The sequence below is a fragment of the Drosophila novamexicana genome, unplaced genomic scaffold (assembly GCF_003285875.2).
Source record: "Drosophila novamexicana strain 15010-1031.04,08,12 unplaced genomic scaffold, DnovRS2.1 tig00000739-arrow-arrow-pilon, whole genome shotgun sequence".
In the NCBI taxonomy this organism is placed as follows: Eukaryota; Metazoa; Arthropoda; class Insecta; order Diptera; family Drosophilidae; genus Drosophila; species Drosophila novamexicana.
Genome location: NW_020824819.1, coordinates 1,600,079 through 1,625,283, shown reverse-complemented (window position 1 = coordinate 1,625,283; position 25,205 = coordinate 1,600,079). Strand labels below are relative to the sequence as shown.

General features: G+C 38.3%; 4 protein-coding genes and 1 non-coding gene across 5 annotated transcripts; all 5 read right to left on the bottom strand.

Moving 5' to 3' along the window:
- Positions 1 to 1,532: 1,532 nt before the first annotated feature.
- On the bottom strand, positions 1,533 to 7,859 carry LOC115763569 (serine proteinase stubble). The gene is made up of 5 exons (XM_030706189.1): positions 7,667 to 7,859; positions 2,303 to 3,428; positions 2,105 to 2,240; positions 1,752 to 2,048; positions 1,533 to 1,688 (listed from the first exon to the last, which is right to left on the bottom strand). The coding sequence occupies exons 1-5, from the start codon at positions 7,857 to 7,859 to the stop codon at positions 1,533 to 1,535; spliced, it is 1,908 nt and encodes a 635-aa protein (XP_030562049.1).
- Positions 7,860 to 10,076: 2,217 nt separating this feature from the next.
- LOC115763498 lies at positions 10,077 to 14,644 on the bottom strand. Its single transcript, XM_030706093.1, has 4 exons — positions 14,057 to 14,644; positions 10,957 to 11,355; positions 10,753 to 10,902; positions 10,077 to 10,694 (listed from the first exon to the last, which is right to left on the bottom strand). Exons 1-4 carry the CDS (start codon positions 14,199 to 14,201, stop codon positions 10,543 to 10,545), a joined length of 846 nt encoding a protein of 281 aa, XP_030561953.1. The 5' UTR covers positions 14,202 to 14,644; the 3' UTR covers positions 10,077 to 10,542.
- Positions 14,645 to 16,452: 1,808 nt separating this feature from the next.
- Positions 16,453 to 16,577, bottom strand: LOC115763618. The gene has a single exon (XR_004017924.1). It is a non-coding gene; the product is annotated as a U5 spliceosomal RNA (small nuclear RNA).
- Positions 16,578 to 17,842: 1,265 nt separating this feature from the next.
- Positions 17,843 to 19,163, bottom strand: LOC115763395 (protein takeout). The gene is made up of 4 exons (XM_030705938.1): positions 18,889 to 19,163; positions 18,441 to 18,821; positions 18,211 to 18,357; positions 17,843 to 18,153 (listed from the first exon to the last, which is right to left on the bottom strand). The coding sequence occupies exons 1-4, from the start codon at positions 18,968 to 18,970 to the stop codon at positions 17,996 to 17,998; spliced, it is 768 nt and encodes a 255-aa protein (XP_030561798.1). The 5' UTR covers positions 18,971 to 19,163; the 3' UTR covers positions 17,843 to 17,995.
- Positions 19,164 to 20,032: 869 nt separating this feature from the next.
- LOC115763385 lies at positions 20,033 to 23,589 on the bottom strand. Its single transcript, XM_030705925.1, has 4 exons — positions 23,370 to 23,589; positions 20,847 to 21,227; positions 20,622 to 20,768; positions 20,033 to 20,559 (listed from the first exon to the last, which is right to left on the bottom strand). Exons 1-4 carry the CDS (start codon positions 23,479 to 23,481, stop codon positions 20,405 to 20,407), a joined length of 795 nt encoding a protein of 264 aa, XP_030561785.1. The 5' UTR covers positions 23,482 to 23,589; the 3' UTR covers positions 20,033 to 20,404.
- Positions 23,590 to 25,205: the final 1,616 nt, after the last annotated feature.

The following is a 25,205-nucleotide window of genomic DNA, read 5'->3' as shown; positions in this document are numbered from 1 at the left end:
TGGACGTTTAATTCAAGGAAAAACAAAACAGGATTTTTAAATCGAAATTAAGTCAAAGTTAGAATATAATAAACCGAACCTTCTACCGTATTAGTTGGATAAACAAGGGCAAAACCTAAGCCTGAAACAAAACATCAAATGAATTAGTAAGTAAACATTTTCTTTTGTTATTGGTTAATATATAGTTCATTTTTGGTTACTAAAAATGACTAAACACAATTAATATATATAAAATAACAAGTCGGGCGAATGAAGGTTCAAATTCAGTCTGGGTATGGATTCAATAAACGGATAGGTAACTTAGTTAGTTTTGTAGACTTGATTCAAATAGAGTTTGCATCTCAAGCTAAAAAGTGCAAGTATAAACTCAGCGAATTTATGCATCTTAATCAAATTTAAATGTTATTAACATTAATTCTTGAGTTGTTGCTCGTACACTTTTTCCGCGTGATGGGTGGAAAACAAAATATTTCCTTACAACTGATTTTTAACTGTCGGCTAAGTATCTCAAATTTAAATTAATAAATCAGCTCTCGAGTTATTTTAATTTATTAATAATCTTAGCAAGTGCAGCCTGCAAATGTAAGCAAATCATCTAATCGCTGTTCAATAAAAAGTTGACAGATGGGCAAAGGGACACTTTTTTGTCTAACTTTGTCTCTATTCATTTTACCATGCAGTCTTATTGGAAAAACTTTACTTCACAAAATTACCCACCTATTGTGGTTATTGGTAACGAAAAAGATGTTGCATACTTTGGGGCTGTTAATAAGTGAAATCTTAGCAAAAGCCAAAACCACTTTTAGTGCAATTTTTTGTTGTGTTTCAAAATCGCACTACAACTTCCCAAATGCCGCCAGCTGCAGTTCTCAGCCAGAAGTGCATTTATGCCTATTGATCCGTGTTATAGAAAATAATTTCTTAGTTGTTAATTTTCCCTTTTTTTTTTAACCCAATGGCAAATGGGAATATGCCCCTCATTAATACATTTCAATGATATAAAAGCCGCATTAATGAGAAGAGCAAATAAATATAATGCAAATTAAAGTTATCATTCCGAAAATGTATCTTGAGTTGCGTAAAGTTATCTGAGTATTCAAGATGCAACGCTCCAAATTTGGATTCCTTAATATACATCTACAGGTAATTCATAATACTTCCGGACTAAAAATGAACGTTTATCGATTTTGGCAAAATGAGTATTACAATAAATAATAAATTGTCTAAGCTGCGTACATGCGAGACAGAATACCAAACATCGGGAAACTGATAAAGGAGCATTCGTCTCGAAATTCCAAACTAGGGAATGGATGTAGAGATGTCTTAGCCAAAGTCCATAAAATGCTTAAAATGTTTCCTATGTCACTAATAATAATATTGTCACTAATAATATTCAAATATAATACCCATCCAGGTGCTAAATCTTAAAACATTTTAGAGGAAAAATGTATTTAAATATAGAATAAATGCAGTTTATAATGTTTATTACACTTGTCTCAATATCACGACTTAATCTATACAAAATACTACGTTCATTTGATGTTCTTGTAGATCCATGGCAGCAACGAGGTGACTCGTGTGTAGACTCCAGGATACTGTCCCTTGCCGCAGCCAATGCCCCACGAGACAATGCCCACCTGGGTGTAGCGACTGCCTTCATTGACGATCATCGGGCCACCAGAGTCGCCCTGTTAAAGATTGGCAAGATTAGCCTAATTAATCATAGAGGCATTAAAAAGACTTTGACTAACGCTGCACGAATCCTTGGCAGCCTGGCCAGCACAGATCATGGACTCAATGATGCCACCGGGCGCAGCACGTCCATATTTCTGTGCACACTCTGCATTCGCCCAGATTGGTATGTCCACCTTTTGTAGAATCGATGGCTGCGGTCCGTTCTCGCGCAGACTGCCCCAGCCGGCGACGGTGGCCACCTGCCCGCTGTAGGAGCGCGACTGTTGAGCCGGCGAGGTGGGCAGACAAATCGGCTGGATCTCGGTGCTGAACGGCACCGGCTCGCTCAACGTTAAAATAGCAATATCATTGTGCTAGCATAAAGAAATTATCACTGAGTGTTGCAGTCGGTAGCCCCAATATCACTTACCAGCGTGCTGAACTCGAAGCCCTTGTGCCGCACGAGGCGCTTGATGCGTCGTGAGACGTGCTGCACCTCGAAGTCCGTGCGTATATTGTAGTCGCCCAAATGGGCAGTCAGGGCGGCCACATCCCATGAGGTCATTCTAGAATTTGTAATACAACAATAATGTTCAATTGCAATTAGCCTGAATTTTGAGTAACTTACCTTGCGACGCAATGGGCTGCTGTGAGAATGTGATTGTTGGTGATCAAGCTGCCCCCACAAAACTGTTTTCCGGACTTAAAGAGAACCGCAATCCAAGGGAACTCATACGGACTGGCGTTATTGCCGCCCACAATGCGCTCCTGATCGGGTGAAACTGGGTTCCTGTGACCGCACTGCAGTGGCAGGCCCTCTGGACTAAATCCGCTGCTCGGCCGACGCGTTGTCGTGGATGGTGTCGTTGATGCCACCGGGTGGCTGGGACGTCTGGTGGTGGTTGGAGGTCTGCTCCCTGGACGTGGTGTGGTGCGCCGTGTGGTCAGCACCGAACTTGGCGTAGAGGGATAAGGTCGCGTGGTCGGATGTGTTGGATACTGATGACTCGGAGGATGAGTCGGTATCGGAGGTGGCCAGCCGCCAACGGTGGGCGGATGCGTCGGTATTGGTGGCGGCCACTGTGGCAGGCCTCCAGCAAATGTGCCAAAAGGCCATTGATACGGATAAATGGCGGTAGTGGGTGGTGTCGGCGACGGGGCTGGGGCTGGTTGCGCCGGTTGCGACTCGGGTGCATTGGCCTCAATGGTGTTCATATCCTGAAAGTCGGGCGTGTCCTCCACGCTGTTAACATTGTCTATAGGATCTGTATCATGCTCTGCATTATCAAGGGTCTGATCTGGCTGCCCATTTGCAGGCTCCTCCTCTCCTTCAGCCTCGTTAACCTCATCGGCAACTGTCAATGGTTTCTCCGTTGTTGTTGTTGTGGTCGTCTTTGATGTTGTTGTCGGTATCGATATCGGAAAGATTCCAAGCGTGTTTGTATCCATGTTCGAGCAACAGATGCCGTTATTAATGCGCCCCAGCTGATCATAAAAATTACATATATCGGATCCAAGCCCCAACGAGCCTGGCGGCTGCCATTGACGAACTGCTATGAAAGACAACTGCCGCCCAACGCGAAAATACTGCGGGCAACTGTTGATGCGAACGCATAGGCCAGGCTGGCCCCTTGCGGTCAGACACCTGGAGCCCTCCCAGGCTCCGCCGCCAGCCAGACCGGCCTGCAGTAAAAACAAGCTCGGATCAAATAAAAGTTGTCGCTGCGTCCGGGCATTGCTTGGCGATAAATACGCTATTAAATTCAATCAAAATTAGAAGAATTAATTATTTGTGGGCATTTTGTGTTTTAAGATAAATTTGATATTACAATTTTTCTAATTGAACGATATCTAAATATCTAGTTTGTTATCTGACAACAATTGGTTCAAAATCAAGCTTTTCAAGAATTTAATTTTTTTGTAAATATGTTACATAAATGCAAGGTATTTAATCTACGGCATCCAAAAAAACAGTTCAATTAGCAGTGTAAAATATATAAGTAAATTTCCAATTTAATAATTTTTTTTTTATTATTTCAATTAGTACCTTCTGATCTCTATCAAGCGAATGACTATAAGAAGAAAGTACAGTTACAAGTATGTAAATTATATGATATCATCATTGTGGGATATTTGCGTTGAAGGCCTCCTTCCCCTAATATAATAATACTATGAGGTATTTAGATGATGAGGGTGTAACCTTTGAAGGCTCTTCTCTCTGAACGGATCAGCCTCACCCTGGCGAGCCTCCTCTCTCTGATCGGATCAGCCCCACCCTAGCGAGCCTTTTTATCTATTGAATGATAATTTAAGGAATACCTCTACTTTTTGCATTAAATAACTTTTATTCATTATTATTCATATTTTATTTCGCGTAGCTTCTATTTTCCGTAATTTTGTGAAAAGTTTAAATTAAACGTTTTTCACATTTCGCACGCATAATTTTAACAACATTATTTATAATATATTTATAATAATATGCGGAAGAACTTACTCCCAAACAAATAGCCATTGACCTGGCAGTTGACAGCTGTCATAACAATTTAAAATCCATCAAAAGTGAATTGTGCCATTATCAAAAAACATAAAAATGTGTGCATGTATTGGGCCACATGAGTAACAGGTAGTTTGACTTTCTTTAGGTATATATTATGCAGCAGAATTCAAGTCCAATGAATCAGAGTCAAAAATGTGTGTGCCCACTAACATTTTTGTTGGGCTGCTTGGCTTCCTTCGTAATATGCAAATATCATTTACAAAATGCCTAATCAATATGCGTAGCACGTCTGCAACGTGGTCTCCATTACGCCTTGTCCACGACCAGGGCGAAACACGTGCATGTGAGCATTTCTGAATACACCTTCGAAACGTAGCCCATCGGACCAAATGCATTCTTAAGTATCCATTAGCACTACACTTTGCTAACGAACAAATATTTGCAAAGCTTGCAAAAAGAATTTAAACAACAACTGGCCAAGATTTTCCTAAAAAAGACTGCCAAATTAACTCAAATAACCTGTGAACCTGAGCTAACTGGCGCGCGTCCCTTAGCCCGTGCATCAGCATGAAGGCAGAAAAATAAGTGACTTTAAATTTCCTTAATATCGATCAAAATCCATTTTGGTTCTTTATTTTTAAGCATAACCCAATAAGTCAAATACTTTGGTTAGGAATATTTTATGATCTCCCCATCCCCACTCCCTCAAAATTAAAATAATAAAGAAACATAACAGTTGGATAAGTATGTGTTATTTTGTGCATCTATATATATATATATTTTATAGCTGGAATGTTGAGAAAGTGTTTATGGGTATCAAGTAGTCGAACACTACAGAAAAGATCACATTAACTGTTGATTTTAATTCAGGAGGGCAAAGTTGTTGGGCACTGTGACAAAGGCTTCATCAAGTTCATCTACCTAGATCTTTTAAAAAAAGCACATGATGTTTATTTCATTTAAAATAAACAAAACAAAGGCATTTTTAGTAAAACGCTATTTTAATTTATTTATTAGGACTGTCTTGACGTCATGCAATTAATAATATGTAGTTTAATAATGCTTGTCAGATAGATATTGTCTTAATTGCCTATGATTTGCATCGTGGTGTGTGTGATTCCCATTTTAGCTTTTAGTTAAGGGCTATAACACACAATGTGAGCTCATAAAACAATATACACACTGTCAAACGAAACTAAACGAGTCGTTTAGGCGTATGTTTTGGTGAGCACATAAATCAAGTCGAACTTTAATATGGGCCACACGCGAAATGCTAAATAATTTTAACAAATGGCAGATTTGTGTTAACTTGCAAGAACAACAAGAGCAGAGCAGAGCATGGACAAAGACAGCGAACAAAAGCAGCCTAGATCACTTTTTAAGAAGCTGCCAATGGGCGTGACACATACCCACATACATGCAGACATACATACACGCACATATGCCAGACATAAATATATGACAAGTGACAGTAGAAAGTTGCTTAGGGGGAGCGACACGACGGCTTACAATGAAATGTTGTCAATTGTGCGTTGAAAGGCGCACAACACAGAAACATAAAAAAAAAGCAAGGCATGAAAATAAAATGGCACAGCAATTGTCATTCAGCTTGAAAAGCGCTTAAGTTTATTGTCAATATTCTGGCTTTTGTTTTTGTCAAAATTTTCAACGCACAGAAATGTCAAAATATTGAGTAATCACGCTAAGCGTGGACCCCAGCTTCGAATTGGCTCGCAGCGTGAACGAATGCTAAGTAAATATTGGTTGGTCTTCTTTTCTTATTTTTTTTTTTTTTGTGGGCTTGGTGCTTTGTCAACAGCGCGACAGATTGGCTAAAAAATTGTGCCTAGCCGCATAGTTTTTTGCTTATTTGTTTAAGTAGTTGTTAAATCTTTCAAAAGGCTAATGAACTTTTAATCTGTGCCTAGCTCGTTGGCGTTTAACAGCTCGTAATCATATTTTACTACATATTACTTTGGAGATTTCCTTCAGATTTGAGTCAGAAACACCCCCTAGAGTTACAAGCTTATTAACTTGTGTGTCAAGCAGGTAGCACAAGGTACCTAAGATAACCAAAGATACGACTGCAATGGGCCAGCCCACAAGTTCAAGGTCTAGACCTAGCTGCCGTCCGCCAAGTCGTAAGCGTTGCCTGCACAAATTAAACTGGATTAATATGGGCACAGACTGATGTAAATCTTGAAATATGCTGCAGGACATGTAAGCAACGTGCTGGGCCACCTTTATTAAAATAATATTAATATGGATAGGCAAGCGTGTCCATATAACTTACATTAATTGCGATGTCTGGCAGCTAAGGCTAACAAATCGAAGCCCCTTGGGAGCTCAAAAAACTCAATTATGTGTAGAGTAGGCTAATTTGCGACCATTTTCTCTGCCGAAATCCATTAATAGGCTTAAGTTGTCGCGATGTTTTCAAAGCTAAACATAAGCAAAGATCACGCCTGTTCTACGCTATTGTCTAATTGTTGGCCATAAATAAAAGGCGACGAGAACTCATGTCGACAAGCCCACAATTCTGGACCGGTCGATTGCGTGGAAGTGCGCCAATTTGAGAGCTCTATAAAATACGCCTCAACTACGGCACATGCTGTCTATCTCGGAAGTGCGAATGTGTACAAAGCATAGAAAGTTGGCGTTTGCTCCAGAGAACTCAGCCACAAAGTGGAACAAAGGGGCCAAGCAGAGAGACGCACGCGGTAAAAAGCGATTCAGAAACATCGCATTCTCTTTATTTTCACTAGGCGACTTATAGATTTCTGAAGGTCACACAAGCAATTCGATTGCGTGCCAAGCATAAATTGATCGGCTAATATAGCGTAACGAAAAGTCGTTGAACTTTCGTGTGATGTTTTGCAGCATGTAATGTAAATATTGTTATAAATTGATTTGTTTTGCAACTAAGACAAAAACTTAGATACTCAAGCAGAAAATATGGTCACTTATTGATTAGCAACTTTTTTCTTTCAATTTAAATAAGAACTTTTTGGGGTTCTGTCTTATCGCACACACGCTAATTTTCAGATTCCGATTTTGACCGTCAGCTTTTCTATTTCTGCAGACTATGGAATGCTTTTATTCATCTTACATATTTATTTTTATGAGCAAAAGATATCAAATATTAAAGCGTAAAATTTTCTAATCAATTCCTGTTCTATAAATTTGGCCTAAGATATTAAAATATTGGCTTTTAAAATAATTGACACATAATTTAATTTATTTGCAAATAATTTGTTCTTAAATTTCTGCTCATGTAAACATTTGTAAAGTTCCGCTTTTTACAAATCTTCAAATTTGCTAGTTCGCTGCGTAAGTCTTTTGTTTTTCGCGAGTTTTGAATTCGAGTGTAAACTGTGAAGATCCTTTTCTTTCCCGCATTTATGTTCTCTGCAGCAAGCTTGTTGCCTAAGTCTTTGTTTCTTCCTTTACAAATTCAGTTTTTTTTAGGCATTGCTTAGCATCCAGTTTACTCACCATCCGCGGGAACATCAAAGGCTTGTTCTACTGTGACATTGGGCGCGGCCTGGGATTCCAGAGCCTTTGTTTTTAGAAGTGGATCCGATAATGTTGTTGTTAATGTTCTTATCGATGGCACATCCTCAGCTAATGTCGTTTTAAAATGCAACAAATGCACACAAAGTAATAAAATTCGCAAAAATGCAAACATTTTGCCCGCAAAATACTTTTTTTTTTTTGTATATATTTATTTTTACTATTTTGTTTTCGTTTAAACTCAGCGAGAATTGCAGACCATATATAAATGTTACAATATAGTATATAACCGCACTCCGAAACGCTTCTTGCTTTAGAATGCGACGCACGTTGCCCGATGGCATTCACCTGGGCGGGCAGACGGCTCAGAATATGTTCTCGCCTGGGTCTTGTCCCACAATCGATATCGTTTTGTCTGCGCGCGCTTATTAGAGACAGGACCGTTGGCTAGCAAGGTCCGCAAGCTTCTGAGCCAACTGACTTCGACAAAGTTTGGTTAACAGCTATGCCGCGGCCAGTCGACAGCAGCGCCAGCGCCAGCGCCAGCGGCAGCGATGACAGCGAAGTTGAAATCAGCGTAGACGTAGACGGAGACGCAGCCGAAACGTCAATTATTTTCGCACATTGATTTGCTTGTTTTGCGATACATGATAGGCAGAGTATTGGCCGCCTTTTGGTTACCTTTTTGCTTATCTCTAATGCACATGCAGTTTTCATTTGGAAACTTGTTATTTAAATGCTTGCTCTTGCTCCTGTTCCTTTGCCGCCTTGGCTCGCAGCCAGACATAAGCCAAACACGCGCGTTGCACCAAATCTAGACAAACTGGGACTTAGACCGGCACCCGATTACTGTGTCGGTGCATACTGTTAAAAGACCAACAAGATCTCCGCTTTCTAGCATTGTCATTATGATGCACTCGCAGAAAAGGCGCATCTTATTTGATCGAAGGTAATTAGAAAGATTATCGATTCTTAAATTTTTAATACAAAATTATTCTTAAATCATTTTCAACCTGATAACATGAGTAACTCACATTCTGAAGAAACCCAATTTCCAATCTGATGACTAAATGATATTAATAATTTTTTTTTTTGTTTGTTTTAAGTTCATTGATAGCCAGGGCCCAAATATTTACATATTTCAAAATCCATTTGCATATGCAAAATTATTTTATTGTCAATTATCAGAAGGAGGAAGACAAGGAAGACAAGTATAATAGATAAATATGCATACGCACAGTCATAAAAAATCCGAGTACACTTGGACTAAGCTTCTTATGAAAGACCATGCATAGTCTTATTATATGTATATGGATATATGGTATTGTGTTTAATAAAAATAAAATCTTTTTTAAGCAAAGTAATGTTTGTGTGTAAATAATTTTATTTAGCACTGTAATCGTACTAGTTTTAAAATTGTTCTTCAAAGTTTTTTCAGTGTAGCCTCAGAATTCAAAATGCCGTTTAAATTACTTGATATATATAAAGATAACTCGTAGCCAAAGTATAGCAGCATCTTTCTGCGCTAATAAATAAGGAAACGATTCAATAGAGAACATCAAAGCAAAATGCAAAATAATAATTTCAATTTTTTAAGGTTCCTTTAATTCAACATCTTCTTGAAAACTTGAATATCATAGACAGGCCTTCAGGTCCAAGTAAAGCATATTGTTTACTTAATTTCTCTTTGTCAAGCTACGGCACGCAGTCGTATTCTTTTTTAAGCAAATAAAGCAAAATGCAGCCTGCAGTAAAGAAAATATGCTCAGTTGCAGCAAACGCCGTGCAGGATTCAATTGGGAATGAAATAAATCAAGATCGAGTCAAAGCGTATTGTCACGAACTGCGACGGCGCTTCATATGTTAAAAATATCAAAAATGAAATCAATTGTTGTCGAGAATTGGCCAGTTCATTCTTAGCCCACTTGATTCCCTCGCCCACCTGAAATCCAATGTGAAGTTCTCGAGTGTCACGGTCATGGTGGCCCCAACCTTTTGGCGAGATGGCAAATGGGAAACAATTGGCCTGTATATATCAATATTGTGCCAACTAATTGTCTGTAATTGGACGCCAAGGGGCATTTGCCTGTTGATTGATCGCAAAGTGTTCTCGATTCGATTTGGAGTGTTGAATTTTCGAAAGTAATTCAATGAACCGAACAAGCATCAAGCTCAAAAGGCGGCTGGGGAAAAGCTTTGTCGCAGTCAAATTTGTAAATGCGTTAAATTTTGATTACAATTACAGTTCGATTAAGCTGGGCAATTTCCAATATCTCAATTTTTCAGGCCAAAAAACTGACAAATACGTGATTTTGCTCAAGCAACCATTTTTTAAGCATCATTTACTCAGGCTGGAAATAAAAGTAGCCATATTCGAGCCCTAGTATTTCTTTATTCTGATTGTTTATATCAAGAGCTACTGTTTTAACAATTGATCCCAATTTTTCAGAAGCCCAACTACCGTAAAGTGCGCTACATATTATCTCTACAGGTGCACCATATTTATTTCATTTGTATTGCATGCTTTTAGGATCCACCAAAAATGAATCCAATGCCCATCAAACATTCGGTCTGGTTAACATAAAATAGTTGAAAAGCCAATTGAAATGTTATCAATTATTCATTACAGTTTAATAATTTTGAAATGTTTGAACATCTGTAAATTTAAAGATGTTTTTTTTTCACATAAATAAATATGAATTTCGTTTTGTTCAAGTAACAATTCTTGCCGAAAATCGCTGACAATTGAATAAGCACAGTAATTATTTGGAAACAGCATTTTAAATAATTGATATTTCGTAAATAATAATTAAAAACTAATTAGCTACAAAATGCATACAATTTGAGCTTCGAGCACTTTACTGTACCAAGAATTTTTCTATAGGAACCGGGGCAAAGAACTCGTTGATGTGCTCAACCAAAATGGGCGCCCATTGCTCACGGGTGGCGGGAATACCGACGCGAGTAATCTCTGGCAAATTCTCATTGACCAGATTCAGGATCATAGCATCTGCAAGGAAAGCACACAGGTTTATAATTATGTGATTGTAATTGCGGCAGCTACTCACTTAGATTGCGGTCCGAAAAGATGCCATTGGCCAAGACCCGAGCACTGCCAACATTTACATTCGCATTCAGGCGATGCAAACTAAGGCGCTGGTTTCCACTGGGCAGCTGCTCAATGTGTCCATCGGTTAGAATTGTGGCCTTGACATCGTCTATTCATTGAATTGTTTAATTCCAAGGCTCGAATTACTTGCAGAGAAACTTACCAATGGTTATGTTAAATGGTCCCTTGGGAACCAAACGCAGACCGCCAAACTTAACGTCCGCCTTGAAGTATCCGCCAGCCTTCAACTGTGGCAGCTCCACGCCCAATTTGATGACAAAGCCGCTGTCCGTGAAATTGGATGCAACGTTGTGGACTTTTAGGCCGCTGATGCCGTAAATTTCCATGTTCTTTATAAGCAGTCCGCCTTGTATTCCGTCGTTCGAGTACCGAAAGATGCCTCTCTTGTAGAAATATGGATCAATGGAACCCAAGCCATATTCCGGCAGACCCTGATACCTCAATCTCGGCACAATCGAATCAAACATTCCCCGTATGCACTCATCCAGTTCCGACGAGCTGAGGCTGCAGGCAGCGAGGTCATCACTAGACGTGTGTGGTGCTGTTAGTAAGTAAGTAGCGAAAGTGATAGATATTAGTACATAGCTGTTATTGCTGGCCAAAAGCCAAAAGCCAGTCTGTTAAGTCATAGCCAAGCTAAGAGCGTGCTTATTAAGCTCAGCCAGGCATGCATCATTGCACATAGAGCCTTTCGATGCATGTGGCCATGCATGGCTTAGTTCACAGTTTGACATGCCTTGCACAGGTTTTTCTTCAGTTTTGACATTCAAATTGCGTCTGTTGTGGCTCTTCGTGCCTTGCGTGCCTTGTATCAGGGCGACAGGTGACAACGACGCGTCGCAGTCAAGGTCTCCGATCTGGGCCCCACACGTGGCGAGCCAATTGGAGTTTAATGATCCGTCGGTTGACATGAACGAATTATGGAATAAACTCTGCCTTAGCAATAGGTCTAGATCAGAAAGCTATCTACATCAATTCTGAAAATGACTTCAGCAGCAGAAAAATACAAGGTACGTATTTGTTTAATAAATATGTACCGAATCCAAACATAAACTTGAATGCTGCTACATCGAAAGAAATATCGCTAGAACTGGTTTTTTGCATTGGCGACTCACTAAAATCGGACATACAACATTTTTAAGCCATTTTTAACATTAAAAACAAAGTACTTTTGTATATTTTTTAGAACACAAGACAGCTGTAATAGGCTTTCTATATTACATACAACAAAATTGATCTTATTAAATTTGATATTTTATCTTCATTATAACCTTTTGCCACAAATGCTGATGACGCATTTAATTTCACTTTTTAATCTTTTCACATAAAAGAGGATTGTTATGTGTTTTTTTAAGTGACATTCCAGCCAATAAATCTTCTGAGCGGAAACGAAAAAAAAGGGTTGCAATTATCTTTAATATGCCATACAATTAAAGCAAAAAATTACCCGAGTAAGTATTTATAAAGTCGCAAATTGCGCTCGATGAAGAGACAAGATTTTGTTCACCTTCCATTTGTGGTTAACTACTCTTACGACGATTAAGCCTGTGATTTGACTAAGCAATTTGAAAGTCTGTAATTTTGCTGCCAAATTTTGAGTGCTTGCGTGTCTTGGGGCTTTGCGTTTTCGCTGCCTGCTGACAAGTTCAATGTCAAAGGGGAAAAAGAGCAAACAAAACTAGTTTCAACTAACAACTAACTAAAAATAAATACACATTTCTTCAAGCGTCAAGATTTCGGGGCGTCGCTAATGTTTTTAAGTTGCCCTTTTATTTCGTGACGGGTCTGAAGTGAAGTTCGTTGCCTAAGTCTTTCGTTTGCACAAGCCTCGGTGGAAATGTCGATCAATTTCAAGCGCCCTTTTGTTGCTGTAGTTGCTGTTAATGTTATCATTGCTCGACATTTTACGCAATTAAATATAAATTACAATTGCAACTATCAGCGCACAAGCTTAAAGGCCCAGCGACGTCGACGCCGCTTTTGCATTGATGTAGGTCAGTTTTTAGCTATGTGCTTTTGAGAAATGCGCGAGCCAGCAGCCGGTTTTTTGTTGTTCGACAGTTGTTGTTTCATTTTGCATTATAAGCCTCTTTGTTGTCGCTGCTGCTATTGACGCGAGCTATTTTCGCAAGAGCCCAAAAGCAAATATATCTGTATCAATTTATATTTTTTTTTTTTTGCTTTGCGGCTGATTTAATTAATGCAATTGGAGATTTATAATTTATTGTGGCTTTGCGCGGCTAGTTTGTTTTGCATAATCAATCAATTTATTTTTTGCAGTGTGAGCCTGAGAATTTGTGTTTGTACAAGCCACATAAGCACAGTTTGACAGTCACTGAATTACGGCATTCACTTTCAGTGCGGCTTTTGTTATTGCCTTGTTGCGGTTTTATAACTTTTACCACACACACGTAAAAAAAGAAGAAGCAAACTACAAATGAAAACGAAAATATATGTCAAGTTCAAGCAGCGCAGATTTTTTATGACTGTCTTGGGTGTTAAAAGTCAAGCAAATAAAAAGTTTTTTTTTTTTTTAATTTTTGGTAGGCAGACCCGCTTATTTCTACAGATATTTATTTTTCTACTGTTACGCATGGAAATATTTAACCTGAAATCTCATTTAAAGCACTCTTTGCGATTTGGGTTGCGTCGGGGTGTTGAAGGTTGTTGGCGTATTTACTACTGTATTGACAAACTCTTGAAGTCACACTGACGGCACACAACGCACCTATGCATGACTGAAATAAATAACCCCATTAATTAGTTAAATTATGCTGTAAGCTTTTAAGGACATTTCACGCTCACAACATAATTCTAGCCTTAGGTATGTGAAAGTAAGAATTGCCTTTTAAATGTCTTCAAGCGAGCTTTCATCTAAAAATTTTAAAATCTTGTTTACAAACATATTAACTTTCTAGGCAGCTAATGTGATAACAAATTACAATCTAACATATGACCTGAATGAGTTTTTTCTCAACATTTCCCGTAATAAATTCCACGAAAGCAATTACGCAACAGCCTTCAGCTTTTGCAGACGTCAGATTCAGATGTAACTGAATTAAAATTCATTTCAATTTCCAATTTTCGCTTTGGCAAATAAAAGACTTTGACAACAAACTTGTTTCACTGCCTCGATTTTTCATTTTGCTTTTCATTTAAATATCAAGTTCTTGCAGTCTTGTTGCATAAGCACAACCGCATAATACATGATTGTGAGCATATACATATATATATATATCTACCTGTATCCGTTTGTGAGCCTGGCGAGGAGGCGGCCACATATTCCGCCTCCTGTGGGTCGCTTGTGGCGGATGCTGACAGCGTGGCCGATGCGGCACTTCCGAGTGAGACTGCCGCGATGGTTAGTAAAATGTAAAACGCTTGCATCTCTCTTCTTTTCTTTACTTTTTTGTTTTTGAGTTACTGTTGTTGTCAATTTGGACAACGCTTTTCACAATTGGCAATCTTAACTAGTTTTAATTGAATTTTTGTTGTGCTTTGACGATTTTGTGGCTTGATTTAACACATGCACAAACACAAGCGGACAAGAGGGCAATTTTCGCTTGGCTTTTTTTTTTGCGTAATTTTAAAACCGGCTTCACTTTTATTTCTACATGAATTTTAACAGTTTGTTGTTGCTGTCGTTTTCTCGGTTAACTGCAATTGTTGCTGCAATTGCGCACACAAGCCCACAAAAACACACACTAACAGCACACAGACCTGCACACACACCTACACACTGCGCTAGCCAATTGCCAAAGACACACAATTCGCTGCTAAAAAACTTCAAAAATCAGCGAACAATTACGTTGGCGGCCCGCCGCTTGCAAATCTTCAAATGAGCGCTGCATAAAATTCACGTTTATTTATAGTTTTCAGCTCGGGTTTTTAAGTTTTTCCATGCGCGCGCTGCCGAAAAAAAAACACACACTCACACACAACAAAACATACCCAATTCGAAGGCTTTCGGTACAAGCTGGCTGAGCTTTCGAAGCTTTTGACTTGTTGAGTCGTTGAGTTGCTTTGAGAACTTGTGAGCCACCGTTTTAGCAGCACTGCACTTGGAATGCTCAGCATGAGTTGGCACAACTGAGAGCCGCACTTGAATGTTAAGTGTACTAAATCTGAATCACGTCTAGACATTAGTATAAGTCGACTCTCAATCATGACACATTAACATATAAATGTATTTATATAATTACAAGCCTCAATTCGCTAACCGAGTACATTTTATACTCAGAATAATTTACTGGCATATTTATTTTGGCTAGAAAAAAGTTGGTCTTGCTCATGATGACTGTCAAAATACTGTATTTTTATATAATTGAGTGTTTTTAGGCAATCCAATTACACGATATAATTAATAGTATTTTTAATAAATGTTCTAAAAGTACTTATGTATTTGGTCATCCCCGGCTAACATTAGACTTGACCAAATCAAGAAAATTAAGAACATTTTACGAGTCGGTTTAAGTCCCAACAGACAAAGATACCTAAATAAATAATAATTGTATGTATAATAAGTAATTTTATGCAGCGAATTAGACGTGTTTTCGTTTTAATAAATCATAATTAATTTTTAATTAATCTATAGATTATGCAGGGTATACCGAATTCTATCAGCACATTGAGCCAATATTCGACTGTAAATCAATCACTTGGGACAATGTCAATCAACAATCAAAAGATTGCACCCACAGATCTGTCAATCAAGCAACAATGCGGAAGCTGTCATCACATGCCCAATTACAATGCCAATCCCCGTACAGTTTGAGCTGCACTGCTCCGTTGGGCAAGCATTGCTCCTAATCGAGGCGTTGGTTTCGCCTTCGTCTGGGCATGTCATATGTAGGCCAGGTATAAATCTTTTGCGCCATTTACACTTGCGTGCCCAGCAAGAAATCCCATAAAGTTGAGTATTATATTTTTGAAGTTTTTAGGCGTTTGTCTCCAAGGTGATCGACGTGACGTCTGAAGGATTTCTGAAATGAATAACTTACAACCAGATTGTTGCACTTTAGGTGCTTCACTTCTGCACTTCCGAAACACTGTCTTTTAGCTGACAGTTCTGTGCTCAGATGCGTCATAGTATGTTTTGGCAAGAGAAAAACAAAAACACAAATCGAATGCCCAATAATTATTATGCTCGGCAAGTCGCCGAGTAGACGACAGTCGTGCGTGTGCCTTGCATGTCCATTCAGCAATTACAGTATATATATTTATTTACATAAGATCCATAGTATATCCACAAATATATTTCATATGCAAAGCACAGCGCGTTTGATCGGCGTTTATGAGCCATATGCACACAAACGTGTGCAGCACATACTTATAATACGCTGATTTATGGTATATAGTTAACGCCGCCGATCCGAGCGCACAAAAGTTCACCAACAGAACATCATCTCAGGCTTACACTTTGCTCAACTAAATTATAAACTACATTATTTATGTCAACTGTTTGCGCCCAGCAGATCAACCTTTGTCGTTTGCTTAAGTCCATAATCGCAGTACAACCACCAACTGGTCATAGAAGAAGGCCTCCATAAGAAGCCAGTGCTTCTTCAACTGTAACTGTAAGCAATTAAATTGCCGTCTCCTATGATTAACTTGAACATATATACATATAAATTATGGCCTGGCAACAAATGCGGCCAGGCACAGCAAAAAATTTCATTTAGACTCATTAGAGTGTTCCTCTCCACGGAAATCTTTAGTAAAAGGCGAAAGATTTATTCGACAACTGAAGAGAAACCAGAGTGAATTTTGAGCAGCAACCAACCCTCATCTACACTCCAAGCCAGCTTTAACTGTTTGGGAATTCGAACGCACAAGGTAACAATTAGAAACACCCTTAAGTAGGCAATGTAATTCTAAGATTATATTTTACCATATTTACCTGGTAATTCATTTTTAAGGCCTGTCAACTATGTTGCAGGTCATTTAGATGTATTTTTCCTAGGTTGTATAAAAATTTAGCCTTAGTAGATTTGAAGTTCTACTTGTATATAAACTTTTTGAAGTTCTTAGGTAAATATTACGAAAACCTTGCTTTAGAGTATCGAAAACTCTTGCTGGCACTCGTAGAATGGTTCTAACAGTGAAATCATCTTTGTTTTATAATTAAACCTTTATTTTAAGCAAAATTCTCTAAGATTACTTACGGCTCGACCTCGCAATTATTAATAATATTGAAACCAAGTAAGACGCACCATTCAAGATCTTTCGATTGCAGCGACGACAATTATCAAGAAATTTAAATAAACTTGAAGGCGTCTCTAAACGAACACAACGACTTTGTCGAATATTTATTATACAGCTCAACCAAGAACATATCTCATACGCTTAACAGATACTCTATATTCTTTTTTCATGTGTGCAGGATGGCACGACGCGAAATCAAAGAAATTTGCTAAAAACATGGGATGAACCAAACTACAATAATAACGTTTTTAAATGAATGTCTAAAAAATTAAATTAAATTAAAAATTAAATTAAATTAATTAAAAACAATTCAATGAAATAAAGCCAACATTAAAAACAATTATGTCTTCTATTTAGAAGAGATGTCGGTTGCCGATATATTGGGCGAGGGTATCAATGCGTCCATGTTGCCGTTGTTGCATTAAAAATAAGTTTAAATGCTTTCAATTAAGTAAGTAAGTACTACTAAGTGGTCACGATTGTTGCTGCATATAAATTCAATTCAACTCAAAATAGTTGTGACAGCTTCAACGTGCATTTCCATTTGCCAGTTGCTCTCAAACTGCGAGTTACTGAAGTCACAGCAAATCATCTTGCTCAATTTCACTTTAATGCACAGACTTTCAAATTTAAATATATAGATAGATACTCGTTTCAGGGTCAACCTGTCGTGCACTTAACCCCATTAGCTAGGTGCACTCTGGGAAGGGGCCGTTACGAAAAGTTAGTGCGTTTTTTTTCAAATTTAGGCACATAATTTGATGCTTAAACTGGGGCATGACCAAAAAAAAATGAAAAATAAATAAACCAGTTTCAATCTCACTTTAGAAACGACAATTTAATTGCAAGTGCGAATATTACTAAAGGTTACCTGAATTTTTTAAGATATATGAATAATAATAATAAAATAGTTACTAAAGGCAATCACAACAATGTATATACATGCAATTATTTTACAGTTTGAAACTAATGCCATATTATTCGGGCCCGTGGATAAACTGGTCGATGGGCACATGCGTCAGAGCCTCGTTAATCAGGCGCAGCATGATGGGAGCCCACGACTCTCGCGTTTCCGGCAATATAATGCCATAGATATCGCGCCAGTAGCTGTTGGCCACGTTTAAGGCAAGCTCGTCTGTCAAGGAGCCCAGTTAGAAATCGTATTTAGTTAAGAGGCAGCCAGCACACATACCTAATTCGGGATCCGGGAAAATGCCATTGGCCTTAATGATCATGTCGCGAATCTTTGGATTCACATCGATATCTTTGATACGCAAAAATCGGCGTCTATCCTTGTTATAGAACTCGCCATCCGTAACCACACGGTTCTCAACGTCAACTGCAAGCATGGACATATCGAAAACCAACGCGTATATCAATATATATATATGAACCAATAAGTAATATACACTCTCTACCCACACAGTGTTACATTGAAGTTGCCCTTGGGCTTCAGCTGCAGCGAGTTGACCAGCATTTCCGCTTTGTAATTGCCAAGGAGATTCATCTTGGGCAATTGCGAGACAATTCGCAGCTTGACCTGGTCTCCATCGAGTTTGACATTAACTTTCTGGATTTTGTGCTCCGCAAAGCCATAAAGCTTAACATTTCGCACCGAAATGCGACCACTAACCGCTCCACTTGAATACTGGAAGCTCAGGCGATCTATTACGAAAGGATCGTACGGTTGAATGCCTAGTTCGGGATCTCCTTTCCGCAAGCGTGGTATCAGTTCATTCATTATATTCTTGATGCACTCCCCAGCCTGGTCGGCATCCGCGGGACATTTTGGCAAATCGTCGCCTAGCAAACGCAAAATAAACTACATTTAACCCTGCGTATACGCAATCTGATTCAAATCCATACATACCATTTAGATACTTTGTTTCCGCGGGCGCTGCATATGCTCCGCCGGCCAAAAGGCAAATCGTTGCCAACGCAATGTACTGCATTCTAACGCGGCTGATTAATCTTGTCCTGGCGATTATATTTTCCTTTGAATTGTGCAGGTGTGCGAACGCCAACCTGCTGTTAGAATGATCGACCTCAAACTGAATCGAACGGGTGCTGGCTGGTGCTATTTTATTCTCAGAAATAGCGCAAAAAAATTACAAGCACAGGCACGACTATAATTTAAAGTTAGTCGATTCCACTAAGCTAGGAAAATTGTACTTATAAATCAGTTGCGTTAACGGCATTTAGACTTCGACTGATTGAAAACCGGCTTAGCGACTGATTTATAATGCCGAATCATTAAATGGAAAACGATGCCAACAGACGACAGTTGCAAGTTTCAATCCCGCATACTATCACTAGTTGTTGAATTTTGAATGACAATGATTTGCATTAATAATTTAAATAATTGCCTGCTGACAATGGCTTATGCGTTTGCGGTCAACTAATTATACCCTGTAACTACTTAAAGTCATTGTAAAGTAGTGTCAACATTGCTTCTAAAATGTGTGAAGGGGGCTCTATAACAGTTTATAAATGTTAAATGAATGATCATCTAAGATTATATCTATGAACCAGACATCGCAAGCTGTCTGTGCGTCTTTAATATCAATTGGTGTTAATATTTATGAGGTAAGACTCTTGAAGGGGTATATTTTAATCGGGAATCTTCAAGTTGAAAGACTTGTTATTAGTTTTAAGCTAATATTTAACTATAAAGAACTTGTGCTACGAAAGCTTAAGAATTACTTAAATTTAATTTGTTCGAGTCTAACAATAATATTTTTCAAGTTCATTAGACATAGTTTCAATAACCCCAGAAAATAAAACCTGCCTCAGTTGATTAAAGTGCTTACAAACTAAAAGATTGAGGATTGCAGATAACTAACATTGAGGTTTGGATGTTTGAATCTCAATCTGAGTTTGAACATAAATAATATTTTATGCAATTTTGACAATAAATAATAATATTGAAAATAAACCAATGTGTAAGCATAACAAATAATCACCAATCCTTTAATAAATATAAAACTTAAGCAACAAAAGAAGCAATTCAAATTTTTTAAAAAAATATGACTCCCATGCCAAGACTTACAAAGCGCATTAATTATTAGAATATTATAATAAAGTTGGAAAAGTTTTCCATAGCCAAAGAAAATCATGAAAGCACGAGACAGCGCAACTGTATTAAAACAGTTAACATATATTATATATACGACAGTCAGAAATTATCTATTATAATTGCTAAAGAATTTAATTATTTCATTATTTCCAATTACATTTGGCGGGAAGCAGCTTAATATATTTTTTCTGAGAATTAATTTAAGCTTCTTTAATCATTTTATTTGAATACAAACTAAATAAACACCATGAAGAAAGCATATAACCATAATTCGAAAGGAAGCCGACTCTAATCTTTGCCGGCCACAAGCCTAATCCTTAGTGACAATCAAGTCGAAGGGTAGGGCAGCAAAGAAGTCATTGCCCACTTTGAGCAGTATGGGCTCCCAAATGGCCATTGTTTCCGGTAGCATAGCCTGATATAGCTGTTGCCAGTATTGGTTGATGAAATCCAGTATGACATCATCTGTAAATTGAATGGAATTGTTCGGATTGCATTTGAGAAGAATATGGTTTTTTCGCACTCACTCAGCGCCGGGTCGGGCACCAGGCCATTGGCATAGATGCGCATGTCACCCACTTTGGGCTCAGTCTCGAGCTTAGTCAGACGCAGATAGGTGTGACCGTCGCGCTCGTATAGTTCGCCCAAGGCGCGGGTTTTCATGCTGACGTCGGCTAAAATTTCAAATATGAGCAGTTGACACAGTAATTACACATGTTTGTGTGTATTCAGGTATTATGACCTAAACTTACTCAGCGTAATATTGAAGGTGCCCTTTGGAGTGATCTTCATGTCGTTCAGTTTAATGTCCGCCTTGTAGGCGCCCTCTGCCAACAGTTGAGGCACATGGCTTAGCATATCCATGCGTACGCGATTGGTCTTTTGCCGGTAGTCCACCTTGTCGACAATACCCTCGCTCAGGCCATGAACTAGCACATTCCTCATGGCAATGCGGCCCTGCAGTATGCCCGAGTTGTAATTGTAGGAGCTTTTGCCCAGCAGAAAGGGATCCATCGGCGGTATGTTCAGATCGCTGATGCCGTTTTTCAGGCGAGGCGTCAGCTGCTGAAAGCCCTGCCTGATGCACTCATTAATGTCGCTGTCTTTCTGGCGGCAGGTCGGTATATCGTCGGCTGTTCAAATTTAAAATATTTAGTTAATCAACAAGTTCGTATGATACAAAATAGAAATCATGAGCATCGCCTTGACACACATATACACGCATCTCGTATCGGCTATGATCTATGCGCTTTATGCTCAGAACGTGACATTCTAGTCGAGAATTCCGCTTTTGTTAATCGATGTCGCACATAATTGCGAGTCTCCCCTGCCTGCCCCAGACGAGTCCCAGGCCCAGACCTCAGGCACAATCGCTGAGGCGGCACGAGCAATTTAATTGTTGATGTTTAGATTTTTATTTAATTACTTAAACATTTTGTGTGACAAAAATGCCAACATTCAATTGCAAACGTTTTGCCTGAGCATTAACTAAGCACTTCATAATATGGCGCATATCGCATTTGTCGCAACAAGTTTGTCGCTTAAATCTTTTGTACTGAAGGCTTTTTGCAACGGTCGCTGCGGCAGGGGAAGGCCACTTAGCGGAAGTGGCAATTGACTGCGACCTGTTCCAAACGCTATAAATAAAACGACCAAAAGCTTCTGATCTTTATATTTTCAGCAAATGCGAGTCAAGGCTTAAAAGTATTCTGTTTCAGCTTTGTTCAAATCTATTTTGTTGCCGTGAAGGTCTGGATAAACTCACTGTCAGAACCTGTACTGTAAAGCTGACTACTTAATAATAGTTTAATTAAGATCAAAAAATGTAGTACTACACATAATAAGTAGTATTATTTAATACAAGATTCATTTACAATTTTCTTCCGTCTCTTTAAAATTGCCTACTTTATAGAACACATATCAAGAATACTTGGCATTAATAAATCTTTGCTTACTTAACTACTAATCTTGTTGATGTCTTTTTAAGTATTCTTGGAGCAACAACATTTTTGGATTTAATGGAGGTAAAGAATTACGAGCTTATGAGTTACAAACTCACAATGATTTGCTTTAAAAATCGTGCCATTAATATTTTGACGGCATCGGGCGCCACATATCTAAGCATGTATATATCCAACAGTTTTGAGTTTAAAGCTTGCACTTAACCTTCTCATATTGCAATGTTCCACTAATCTTTACATTGTAAATTGATCTATAGAAAACTATTTATCCAAATGTTATAAACGAAAATATTTTTTTCGGCTTTCAGATGCTTGTTTAAAGACTAAAGTTTACGGAAAACATTGATTCCAACTTTGGGTTCTTAATTGAATGGACTTTAAGCTCAATTTTGGATATCTATGTCAAATAAACTTTAAGACCGGAAAATGCCGGGAAATACATGCTAGTTATACAATAGGCTATAGATATAATTATATTATCTCAATATGTATTTTTTTCTGCTTTCTGCTTATAGACTTCTTTATTCACATATTGAATACTAATTATATTATTATTTTAAAATCACATTTCATATTTGGCCCATACCCTACCTTTTTAGGCAACATCATTCATTAACATATTGAAAAAAATGCCAATTGCCAATTATTATCGTTAAGGAATCTATTTAAAATAATTTGTATATTAAAAAAAAAAAAAACTATTTAAAATTATTTTCCATACAATTTCCCAATTTAATAAAATATTTTATAAATCTGCCAACTGTTGCTAAATTTTCAGTAGAAAATTGGCTCCAGTGCACGTGAATTCGATAGCAAAAAAATTACTTTGTTATAAAATTCGCACAACTTAGCGTGCTTGACACGATTGTTGCTATATGATGGCATATTATTGCAATTACTGATATTTATCTGCTAATATAACAATTTCATTGTTGTCTCTACGTACATACTTTCTTTGCTCAAAAACAACGAAGGCGGCGCAGGGTATACAAGTCGATATGAACAATGCCTATTTTTAGGGCTTTTGCACCTTTTTTGTAGACATGGCAATTAAAAAGTTTTTAAATTGTCAACACGATGCAAATAGTTATACAGAAGCTGGCAGAAAGCTACTTATAAAATAATATCCAGTCATTGATCAAAAGTCGCCATCACATGCTTAAATATGCGTTTTAAAATTGAGTTTACTTTACATGGTATATTTAAGAAACATAATAACAAAAGACTTAAGGCACGAACTTCTTTCGCTCCTTGGGTCAGCAACATTTAATGGCTAAGAGGCTTCAATTTGTTAAACTTCCTTAGAATACTCACCCAATTTTGTGATGGGCTTGAACTCAATAGATGGCACCACGAAGCCTTCGTCAGCAGCTAAGCTCAGGCCCAGGAACGTGACCAAAATAATAGCACTTAATACACTTGCCATTTCGAAAATAAAATAATTCAGTTTTACTTCGAACACTCAGAATTTCACTTTCGTTTGGGGATGGATTTAAATTTAAGTGGTCGGTATCAGCAACGACACCCCCGGCTCATGCAAATGCGAATTGGCATCTGAAACCTGCGACCGGCAACTGGCTGGTATTTATGGCGAAAATAGAGAGTAAACGCAACGCTAGAGTCCAACGCGCCAGCATTTGCAAATAATAGGCTCCACAGACGGGAACTCAGCAGAGTGGGGTTGGGATGAAGGGGGTGGGGGCTGCCAGTGAAACGAAAATAGCTTGAAAATAATGACGACGACGTTGAGAAAAGTAAAGCCAAAACAAAATCAGTAGCAAAATACAAACGACATTATTAAATACCCTAGACAAAAGTCGTGAAGTCGGATCATTCCCCATCTGGTCGTGCTCAGCCAGAGCTCACTCAACTACCGGCAGCTGTCCGATTTCGATGCGCTCCAAGCCGTTTGATGCTTCCTCGTAGCGCTGATTATTGGCTGTGCTGCTGTGAATCTGCTGGCCAGGTTGACTTTTAAGAGCTACCCAGGCGTAAAGTAGCCCGTTGCCTGCATCATCCCGAAGCAAACCTAACACAGACATGTATTAGTAAGTAGATATTGTAACAATCAGCTCTTGACTCTCGCCTTTTAATTCAATCCAACGAACATATGTATATGTGTATGTTGACCGACATGTTCTCAATCCCTGTGAAAAATTAAAGCTCATGTCGAAATTACACCAGTCACTCACTGAACACATCAAATAATTGCAGTTTACACTATAGAACATGACATATGCTTCCATTACTGTCAGCATTCAGCTTATTCAGATTGAGAAAAATCTGTACCTGGGGCTAATGGGCATATCGATTGAGTTTTTATTTAAAGCAAGCGCCTGTTAAACTTAACGTTTCAGGACAGTTCCCATTAGAGAACGTAATTGATAACAACTTAATGCTCTTAATGCTCTTAGTATTTTAATTGTATTTAAATCTTTAAGAACTTTCACTGGTTCAGGTATTTTGTATAACCTGTACTATCTGAAAGCAATGTGAGAGTATAATGAAGTTGTGCAAGTATATTCAAGACGCACTCCGGGCCCATTGAGTTCGGGTTGAGTACGGCTACTTGATCAGAGTCAAAAACTGTGCTAATCTAGCCATTTCTAGTTGAATACCCTAGTCAAATTAAAGGCAATTATTTTTTGATAACTCCGGCCGCTTCTGCTTACTCAATCGCTAAGCTTAGTTAGCTTAAGTTTAGCTCTCATACAATAGTAGAATATACAGCCCGTTGTGCTCAGACCATCTTTGAGCTCATACATTGTTACTGAAAGATAGAACGAGCACCCAAAACTATTATTTCGACTTATTTTATTAAGGTTAACTTATTCATCGAGGAATAAGAATTGTCTATGTATATAAGTATTTACTTACCCAAATATTAATTTTGCATCTTTGATGCAATTATTATCTTGATGCCATCTGTTAGCAGGAGGGAGAAGCTGCTTGAAAGCCTATAGTTATTTCATGAATTATTGAAATAGCATAATAGAAAAAGGGTTTGAAAGAGGAAAGCATATATTCAAAGAAGGGAACAAGCTGTGTCTGCGCTTGGTAGAAGATATATGTATATGTATGTCATGACGGTTATTGCCCGGCCAAGTTTTCATTATTACCAGCTACAGGGTATCTCCATCTCGCGCACCA